At 40.1% G+C, this 10882-nt stretch overlaps 1 protein-coding gene across 1 annotated transcript; it reads left to right on the top strand.

Annotated features, from left to right (window-relative positions):
- Positions 1 to 7078: 7078 nt before the first annotated feature.
- On the top strand, positions 7079 to 10882 carry tmem72 (transmembrane protein 72). The gene is made up of 5 exons (XM_080869308.1): positions 7079 to 7259; positions 9110 to 9176; positions 9826 to 9897; positions 10055 to 10194; positions 10342 to 10882. Exons 1-5 carry the CDS (start codon positions 7184 to 7186, stop codon positions 10776 to 10778), a joined length of 792 nt encoding a protein of 263 aa, XP_080725434.1. The 5' UTR covers positions 7079 to 7183; the 3' UTR covers positions 10779 to 10882.

The following is a 10882-nucleotide window of genomic DNA, read 5'->3' as shown; positions in this document are numbered from 1 at the left end:
ATAAAGCAGGATGAAAAATATTCCCATATTCACTGTCAGACTGTAAAGTCTATTACTCTCACGAGTGTCTTTAAGGTCGCTGACTTGAGCGTCTCTTCTCCGCATTGCTTCGTTCTCCTTTGATAACCGGGTTGTGATTTTTTAGGTTTCCGTCTCCAAGGACCTCCTCGGATAATTTTTACAGCCAGTCCAGATTGCCGTGAAAGCTTTTCTTCTACTCCTGATTTGAAACAAGGAATAAATAAAGAGCAGATTTTTATGACTAAGTTTTGGATGTCAACAAAGAAACAGCAGACTATGTCATGAGATTTTTTTTTTCTGTTTTCAATGAAACACTGCACCATCTCAGATTTTATCGTGGTGGAGAGGATACTATATGGCTATAATGTATGTTTTGAAGGGAGAATATTGTGGGTTTTAAAGAATCTTTTATTCATATATTTAAATCATTTTAGATCTATTGCTTTCTCTTGGATTTGCTGAAGAAGACACGTCTAGCAAAGCCAGCAGGAGATGACCGGGGCATGTGAGAGGCTGCCATCAGTTTGAAGGGACCAGCGAGCCTGTGTTTTTGCTGCAACCTTTTGGTTACAGGGCAAATACCTCATCTTTAAAGACTTTATGCTGAAACCGCAGAATAACTGCTCGTGGGACAGAAATGCTGATTCTAAAAGCAAAAATTAAAGAAGCAATATCAGAGCTCCTCAGTACCAAAGCCAAACTCTGGATTGCTAACAGTTCTCATCTCTGGTTATTATCAGTGTGTTAATCTAATGCTGTGCATATATGTGTATGTGTGTGTACTGCATTCCAACCTCTACTACAAGATGTGTTATGATACTTACTCCCTGTAACAGCTCAAGATGATGGCTTGGTATAACATCAGACTAGACTGATGGGTGTGTGTGTGTGTGCGTGGGGGGGGGGGGGGGGGGGGGGGGGGGGGGGGACTTTGCCATTCTATCATTGGCTGAAAGGAAATTCTTCACCAAGCTTGACAGCCCATCTGATATCACCTGTCAGCGAAAAAAGTTACCTTGTTTCTATTAATTAGGCCTTTTTGTGGGATGAAAAACAGGCAGACTAAATGACTTAAAGAAAGACAAGTTATGAGCAGGATAATGGGCAAATAAGAAAGCACTGTTTTAGCTCACTGTGATATGTTGTAAAGTGAGGACAGTTATCAATAAACACAAATCATCAGAACAAGAGCTCCTAATCTCTAAAAGTCATATGCTCATACAAACCCAATTCCAAAAAAGCCAGGATGCTGTGTAAAATGTAAATAAAAACAGAATGCAATGATTTTTAATTTCATATATCTTCCAGAGTTCACTGCGCCATCCACAGATGCAGATTAAAGCTCTGTCGTACAAAGATGAAGCCATACGTGAACATGATCTAGAAACCCTGCCTGGGCCAAAACTCATTTAATATGGACTGAGCCAAAGTAGAAAACCTTTCTGTGGTCAGAAGAATCGAACATGAAATAATGGAAAATCTAGACACTGTACCAAAAGAGGAGAGGCACCACCCAGCTGGTTATCAGTACTCAGTTCAGTCAGTCTGAATCACTGATGGTATGAGACTACGTTAGTGCCTATGGAATTGGCAGCTTGCACATCTGGAAAGGTATAAACATGATGATACTAAACCCACATGCTGCATCTATTACTGCAAGAAATGGCATGGCTTCATAGAAGAAGAGTCTGGGTGCTGAACTGGCGTGCCTGCACTCCTGACCTTACATCAAATGAAAACATTTAAAACATCATGAAACAAAAAATATGAGAAAGAAGATAGAGAATTGTTTAGCAGCTAAAATCTCATATCAAACAAGCATGTGACAACATTCATCTCTCTAAGGTCCAGCAACTCGCTTCTGTCAGTCTGCCCCAGGGCAGCTGTGGCTACAACTGTAGCTTGCCTCCACCAGTGTGTGAATGTGAGAGTGAATGAATAGTGGCATTGTAAAGCGCTTTGGGTGCCTTGAAAAGCGCTATATAAATCCAATCCATTATTATTATTACAAACACACAGTGGTACACATGGTTCTGTCCCACCTTTTGTTTTTGGGATGTGTTGCTGCTATCAATTTCAAAATGAGCTCATATTTTTCCTCCAATGGTACGCTTTCTCGAGTCAAACATCTGATGCGTGTTCTGTCTTTGATTGCGAATAAAATACAGGTTTATGAGATTTGCTTATCATTGAAGCCTTTTCAGAATTGGGATTGTACTTCAGAAGAAGTGAATCTGTTTAAATTAAAACCTTAACACATTAGCTTAACATTAGCTTTGAAGGAGAAAGATTGGGGTTAAGTATTTATGTAACAGCGCATTTATCCAGCTGTGCTCAGACTGAGAAGCCAACGATGGACTCTCACTATATGCACAATTCACTGGTATGTGAGAATTTGTACTACAAAGCAAGTTCAACATACCAATGATGTTTTTTCAGTAATGTGGCTTTGCTGAGCCTAATATCAGCATCAACCCTAATCAATCACACAAACGTGGTTATGAACTCCATAAGTCAGCGCAGGTTTTGTAAATCTATCCGAGCTCGATAACATGAAAGGGACAAGATGGCACCAGAGGACCAAACATGGACAAGTTCAGAGTAACATACAATATTTCTCAAAAGAGAGCATCTATGAAAGAAATATGAGGAATTTGAAAATACATGAGGGGCTGAAAGCAATACTGCTGCTGCAGCCAAGGCTAAGAAGAAAAGTTGGCAAAAGAAATGTTAAATGTTTAAGTTAATGGGCTTATCAATCAGTGACTCCTGAAGGTAGATCTCATTTACAAACATGTATTTACATTAGCTTAATTCTTAGATTACATGTACCATTATCCTGGGGTGTGTAAGACCAAATGCTGTGCAAACGAAGCACAAATAAGAAAAATATTTTAACCAGTAAGCAGGCTTACCTTCAAACATTGGAGCTTTAATGCTGCTAGAAAAATGCTGATAGAATGATGAAATGTTTTTGCCAGCCGGGGAAATAAATGAAGCCAGGAATAAAGCTCACGTCTTTGAGAATCTTTATCTCACTGATACTCATCAGGGAAAGCTAGACTTTCTCCAAAAACTACAGACTCCCTCATGATAGACCTATACAGAGCAGCCCTGAGTTCCACACGTGGCTCATCAGAGAGTTTAATGATCTTCTAGGCAAGGGGACACTGTTTTCCAGATAACTGGTTGGTTGGTCTATAGGCTGTGTTTTTACACATTCTAATAACTAATGTTAAAACTCAACCTATCCCTGAGCTGGTTAGGGCTGTAGCGCAAATAGCAACTGTAATATATCTCACTAAGAAGTGAGCCTTCGTAGCACTGAAACCTCAGCCCATATCTCACCATACAGGCCACTAGTATGATGTGGCTTGAGTAAGAAATGCTTTTGCTCTCAGTTGTTTTCAATTAAATTTTCTAGGAGAGAGACCAAAAAAGAGTTAAGATGACAATCGATATTGGACTCAAGCTAAAATTAATTTCATCCATCGGGATGTAGAATTTAGCTTTTTTGTGGGCAGCACTGTACAGCACACAAACGCTACAATGCCTTCTTTAAAAAGTGGTTCATCTGACCAAATCAAAGTGCAAACACCCTTTTACGGTTCCCGAAACTTTCCATATTTTTTTGATTGTTTCACAACCACATATTTTTCTGATGTTTCCCATGTCTGTACTTCATCTTTCTGATTAATGCTGTTGACCTTTAGGTATAATTAGAAATGTATTTTTAGAAGAGCTTAAAAATGACTTTTTCCTGCTCAGTGTCATCATGTAAATATCTCCCTCAGTTCATGGATCTGATGGACAATGACCATACAGGTCATTCAGGGCTGCAGTGTACCAGTACCTCTCAACCACTAGGGGACTCCGTGCATTTGTAAATGAAGTCATTAGGATCCATGAAAGCAGAGATTAATCCCTCTGTGTGGTTTAATACTAAGATTCGATACAGCTATGTTTATATATTCATATTCTATCATGTATCACAGTGGAATTAATTCAGTCAATCCTCACAGCTTAACCTTTGGATAAAATAGCATGTCAGAGATAAAGTGGATAATGGAGATATTGTCTGAGCAAACCATTAGAACAGGCCAATAAAGTTGCTGGTTTAATTAGGATTAGAGCTGTTTTCACTGGTTCAGAAAGGCACCAGACAACTATTCCAGACTGAGAGTAGCTAGATGGGGGAATGTGGTTGAAAAAAGGTACAATTAATCTCAAGTCTCACTGCCATAGGCTGGAGAGAATGGTGTGAAGCAGAGATGATGAGAATGGTGAGGATGCATAAAGCAGAGATGATTACAGAGTGAGAGAACGTGAGAACGTGAAGTCTGAACAGAAGCTCAGTTGGTCAAACTGAGCCATGTTAAAAGAGGACATGTGTCCATATAGCTGCACGGGCCAAATGAAACCATGAGACTGTATTTATACTGTAACACTAGATTTACAATCTCAGATGGCGATCACTCAATTCTTTAAACTGTTCCACCCTCTGGCATATCCAAATGATTGCCATGTAACTCATGATGTACAGTAAATGTCTGCAGGGATCCCCAAACACTACACAGTGACTGATGACCATAAATTATGTAGTTATAAGGCTGTTTATATGTCATCATAAGAGTCAAATAAACATACACACACTGCCCATTGTGGCCATGATGGCACTTAACAGCACACATTCCTCCTCCCTCAAGCGTGTGTAGTTCATGTGCAAAAATGCACTGCAGTCTAAACATGCATGTTGTTTAAACAAGATTTTCTCTACCCCCTTTTTTCTTTCATCAACACAATTGCATTAAATGTGTGGTTAAACTGTTGTGTTTGTTTAATGTCATTGTGCGTGCCGATGCGAGTGACACAAAAGACACTTTGAAATCCGATTTGAGAGGTCATAGTGTTTGGCTACAGTCGCACAATAGCACAGACTATGGACAAAATTGGTTTCTGTGATCCAAAAGTATTAGAGACCCCAGAGGAGAAGCATCCAGACCACAGACGATTTAGAGTTACGTAAAGTATGGCCGTTCTAAAAAGAGAAGTCACTGCTGAAATGCTTTTCCCCCAGACCAGCAGGGGGCGTCTTCTCTGGTTTCAAAATGAAATCGCAAAGAAAAGAAGCCAATAAGAGAACCTAATCATTCTTGTGATTTATTGCCTCAATAAACACTTTCCCAGTCAGCTTAAAGTCTCAGTCATTCTTTACAAGTCTTATTTAACAGCGCACAATTGCTATTTTGTGAAATATGGTCTTATTTAGAGCAAAATAAATGAAAAGGCTAGAAAGCTGCTACTGTGAGTTTGTAGTGTTCACAGTTTCCCACTCCTCATTTCCAGTTTAGAAAAAATTAGATGGTGACCGTCAAATCATTTCACCCATGGTTTCAAAGCAGAAACAGACAAACCAGTGGGTGACCTCATGGTGATGACATATCTGAGGGTTATGGTCAGTGAAAACCTCAAATAATCAAATGCATTTTGGATCCTTTCATGCAGGATTTCTAAAGTCGATCTGCATACAATGTGAATATACAAAAAAACCTGTCTGTCTTTAGCTATAGAGACTCTATGCAGTGCTTTGAACATCATTGCATGCTGATGTGTTCATATCAACAATGTGGACATGCTGATGTTGCATAGGTAACCTATGATATTTGCTATTTCCTATGTTTTCCATCTTAGTTTAGCCTGTTAGGATCCTTATATTATAGTACCACGCAAAAATGCATCATTATGCGTCTGCACAGTTTGGTCACAATCCAAGTTTGTGGCAAAGGGAAACTCGCCCGAGGATCTTGCTGTACTTCCTTCAGACAGGGGACATGACTGTGTGTCCTAAAAGTTACAATGACATATAAACAAATGTCAATGAAATTTTTGTTCGTAGCACACATGAAAAAATCACTGGATCTTATCCAGTGTTTGTAAAAACTATCACAGACATTTCAGTCACACAAGACATGAACAATCTGAACGATGTTGCCTTCCCTTCAAAAAGTGGCACCAAATATACAGTTGGATTTGTTGTTACACATTTAGTATCTGTTGTTTTTGCCACACAGTTCATCCACACTCACTCAATACCATAAATGCCACAAATATCCGGAAACAAGTTGAACTGGTACAAAAACACAAAAGTGTCTTTGTTGTAGATTAAGAAGATTTATGCAGCTTACTTTGGCCCTGACAGGAGTCAGTGTGGGTATGCCTGTGTGAACTCTGCAAATCTGACTTGCTTGTTCCAGTAGGCCTCTGCTGTGCCTGAACAAGCTTACACCTCATTGAAACCTGCGTCACCTGATTATGTGAGCTACATTTGAATGTATGTCAAAAGGTATCTGTTTGTTTTTATACCATTGTAGCCACTCTTCACTAAGTGCAGCGAGCCAATCGGGCATGCACTGCACTGCATACTAAGTGCAGTTTGTTTATAATACGTGCAAACCCATAAAAAATGTCCTTTTTCTTTACTGACGCAAGCCGCTGTATATTTCATCAGTGCTCACTCTGCTGAGACAAAGTTGGGATCAGTGGGTGCCAAAATGATGGCTGTATGTTGAAGTGTGGGTTTGAAAAAAAGATGGTGTTTGTTTGAAGTCTTTCAGATGGTTTGGTTGCACTGAATCACCAACAACCTCACAATAAGGTGAAATCAGATGAAAGAAAACATGTTATAAAGAGAGGAGAAGAAATTATTTGGGTGAAAAGCAAGGTCAGTGATCTTCTCTGCATTCCAGCTTATAAAATAAATACCTTTGGATCAGGTACTAGATGGGTTTTTAATGGATTTAATTTTTAACCAGCTTTAATGACAAATGTAAAATGGTCAGCAAGTTACCTTGAGCTCAATAATTTCTCCTTGACGTGTGTGTGTGTGTGTGTGTGTGTGTGTGTGTGTGTGTGTGTGTGTGTGTGTGTGTGTGTGTGTGTGTGTGTGTGATTAGCAGTTACTGCAGCAACAGGGGCATTCAGTCACAAACCTTCATGAGGTAACAGGCTCCACATCATGGAAGTGCTGCATTGCTCTGTTTTAGCTTTTCTACCATCTGTTCATCTAGCCAGGATTCAACTACGCATCTAGAATGCTACTTTTATAACGATCAGGCACTGGGAAAAAATATATATATTTTACAAAGGTGAAATTTTTGAGGTCATGGGGAGCTTAGAGAGAATATGGTGGATTGTAGTCGAGTGCACCTGCAGGCTCCTTGGCATTTCTACATCCACAGGTAAGACATAAATATGAAAAGAAGCAGAGAAAAGCAAAAGATTTCATTTAGCGTCATGTGTGTCTCTTCTCGTTTTAGTATGAGCCAGATTCTTTGGGTGCACCTATAGATCTTTCAAAAAATCTTAAAACATCTCGTCAGGGGAAGAGGCACCCATCATGTCTTTAAAAACAATGTTAAAAGGTCAGACTGTGACATAGTCTTGATCTCCAAGAGCACTAAACCCTGTCTTGGCTGATATATAGAGCATATACTTGATTTACGTTATTGTCCCTCCTTTTCTGTTTTCCTCAGACACACAGGGACAGATTGTACAAAGCTCTCTTTGCCTCAGTAAATCATCATAAAAGCTGTTTGCTTGTTGCTTCCTTCAGAAAAATATGGGACCCCCCCCACACACTTAAATTCAAACATCTGCAGACACTGAATATTTATTGAGAAGCATGTGCCACAAATGACACAAACAGTCTCTGTGTCCAGCTGGGTTATTGGGATTATGTGATCACAAGCTGTTGTGCATTCGCGCCTACATGAGCTTTCTGTGCATTATTTTTATGTGTGCGTGTGTGTATCAGTCTATTTTTGGTAAATGTCTATGTGTGTGTGCCTCTGGCTGGCAGTCTGCTGTGAGTTCACATGTCTGGGTTGGCCTGTTGGTGTCTGTGTGTGTTCCACATGCTCCCAGTACATGCAGGGAGCAGCTCTGTTAATATCCAGCTGCTCTATATGCAGCTTTAAATCCTTGCATACTCTCCAAACTACTAGAAACCATTTAGCCACATTACCCGAGTTTCCCTCTGCTGCAGATTGTATCACTGAATCTCTTGATTTCTGGTAAGCAGGCCAGAGAAAGTGCTTCCATGTGTTTGGCAGCAATCCCCATTTAACCGGGCTTATCTCACAAGAGGATGACTGGTTAATAAAATGCACTTTTGTTTAAAATTTTAAAAATGTTGCTGTCATGTCATTTCTTATCTTGTGTCACACCAGGACAGTAGTGCCCTTTCATGTAGCAAGAAAGGTATTTTATTGTTGTCAGCACACAGCTTGGGAGAACTTCCTGTTAAAGGAACACTGAATGGTGCTGGTTGGTGGATTGTGTTACATCTGGACAGAGTCAAGCCAGCTGTTTACCCATGCTTCCAGCATTTTTGCTAAACTAACCAACTGCTGGCATTAGTTTGACATTTACCATATAGAAGTGTAGTTAAGTCACAGTTAGCATTATCTGCTGAAGAGATTTACTATCTTGATGCTAAAGCATAGATCTCATGGATTGATGGCGTTTTATGGCATTAGCCATGACTGTGACTGTGTGATATGTCCACTCAAGTAAAATTACCTACTGACATTGGTATGGCAATTGCAAGCATGAGTAAGTTATTACCAAAGTTTCATGACCATGACAGGAACAATTGCAATAATTGCTTAAATTAAGCATCTTTAAATACCTTTAATGTACATCACTAGGTCAGTACCACCATTCCTGTGGTATGTAAATGTGACTTTAAGTTGCATTCCTTGTGCTACAGACAGTTGCCCTTTTCTTGAGGAAAACATTCAGTCGGCTTTAAATTACTGTGGCTGACAGAACACTATAGAGACAACTTTTAAAGCAAAATATGAAAGACATGGTAAAAAAAAATAAATCCAAAGAACACTGAAAATGCCACACAAGAGTGTTTAATCCCAGTGAAAGTACTGAGAGCATTTACAGAAGGTTACCTTGGGCTGCATTCCAGCATCCAGCACAGAAAAATTCATGAACTTACTCTGACATCTGGTGGACAGAATCTGTTCACCAACAAATCCATGAATTAAGCTGAATTATTGTCCCGTGTCTTTTTCAGTGTTGTGTGCTGTGGGAGTGGAAACACTACATCAGGGAGAATTCAACAGCCTTGGCATCTATCTAATGTAAGCGCTTACTTTTTGAGTCTACTTCTTGACTTACTGATGGGATTTACAAGCACTCCTGACTCTGGTGGCATTCTTGAGTTACAAATACACAGCCTGGTTTTGAAAGCTGGCAAAGCTAAAGACCCAAGGGCTTTAAGAAGATGGTTTAGAAAAACACTGCACATGCTTTTATAGTCTCTGATAAATAAACACACTTGAGAGGAGCTGTTGGGAAGGACTCAGAAAGTTGAAGCAGGGTGCAGAGGGCAGAACAGAGGACATCTTCTGATTCTTATTATTATCTCTGTAGTACAGAGACAAATTCCCACAGAGACAACGGAAAACATCTCTCCAAGGACACTAGAAACGAATGACTGTTTATTCAATCACTACACATAAAGTTAGTGCAGATGGATGCTGTCCTCACACACAGTAACACACAACACACCAATTACACTTAAAAGAGGTTAGTTTGTAATACTGGTTAGTCTGGGTGCATTTTTCTCTATTGCTGGATTAGATAATTGTAAACTAAATACAAGAAAATTGCAGTTGTCACAAACGTTTTCTTTACCATATGTAGGGTAATATCTTGAGCACTTGCAGCTGCTTTTTTTTAGTGTAGAAATTACTGAGTATATCATCATTGTCCAATTTCTTCCCCCAGAGTCTCATTTATTGGGATCATGATTCTTGAACTAGCCTATTTCCTGGATTCTCTCCTGTCCATGTGTCTGCCGTGAGTACACAACCCTCATGGCTACTGTAGCAAAGATAACTCACAATTCTTTGAGGTTTTCAAACTTTGAACTTTGCAGTCTAAACTGCAGTCTAAACTGTAATAATGTAAAGTAATCCTGACTTTTTTCTTGCCTTCTTGCCTGATATCTCTACAGCTGCCCTCCAGACTGGAAGTTGTTTTTACTGTGGGGGAAGATGGCTCGCATTGGAGGCTTTCATAAGTTCCTATACTACTCCATCATGTCAGTGGTCTGTTTCCTGCACCCTGTGCTGGTGTGGCATGCAATCATCCCAGGTAAAACAACACCAGCAAGTTCAATACTTCACATGACTGTTTCCTGTTGCTGTGGCATTTCAGCAGCAGATGCTCCTATCATGGAAAAGCATAAAAAGCATAGATGTAGCATAGAAATTAATGGTGACATTATTATTCTAACTTCAGGAACAATGCTTCTGGTGACAGCCTTTTTCAACTTCATACTGAGCAAGAAAACAAAGACCAAACCTCCCAAAAGCCCGCAGGAGAGCTTCAGCAACCAAGGCCCAACTGCTGTCTTTGTGACAGAAAGCACGGGCTCAGACGGCACCTTCTCATTCTTCCATATGGTGACAGGCAGGAGAGGGCAGGGGCTGGCACCAACAAGCAGAGACAACTGCCTCAGCACCGGAGAGAGAGGAGACAACATCCAGGCTATGCTGGAGCTGGAGCAGACAACAGCACCTAAAGACACAGATGGGGAAAGGAGGAGGAGGTGGAAAGAGAAGAGACTATTATGCTTTAGAAGTGGGGAGGAGCCTGTGGAGAGGGAGATGGAAGAGATGGATGGATACTGTGAGCCAGACACCACCTCAGACACTGCACCTATGATTACTGACTGAATGTCGCTGTGCTTACTGATAACACACAATGGAAATGATGTATAAAGAATAATGCATTCACGCATACTCTGTACAACCAGCTGGTCTTGAACCAACTTTTTGTA

Source organism: Rhamphochromis sp. 'chilingali', assembly GCF_963969265.1.
Source record: "Rhamphochromis sp. 'chilingali' genome assembly, chromosome: 20".
Taxonomy (NCBI): domain Eukaryota; kingdom Metazoa; phylum Chordata; class Actinopteri; order Cichliformes; family Cichlidae; genus Rhamphochromis; species Rhamphochromis sp. 'chilingali'.
The sequence above is the reverse complement of the archived record's forward strand: the minus strand, read 5'-3'. Positions and strand labels throughout refer to the sequence as shown.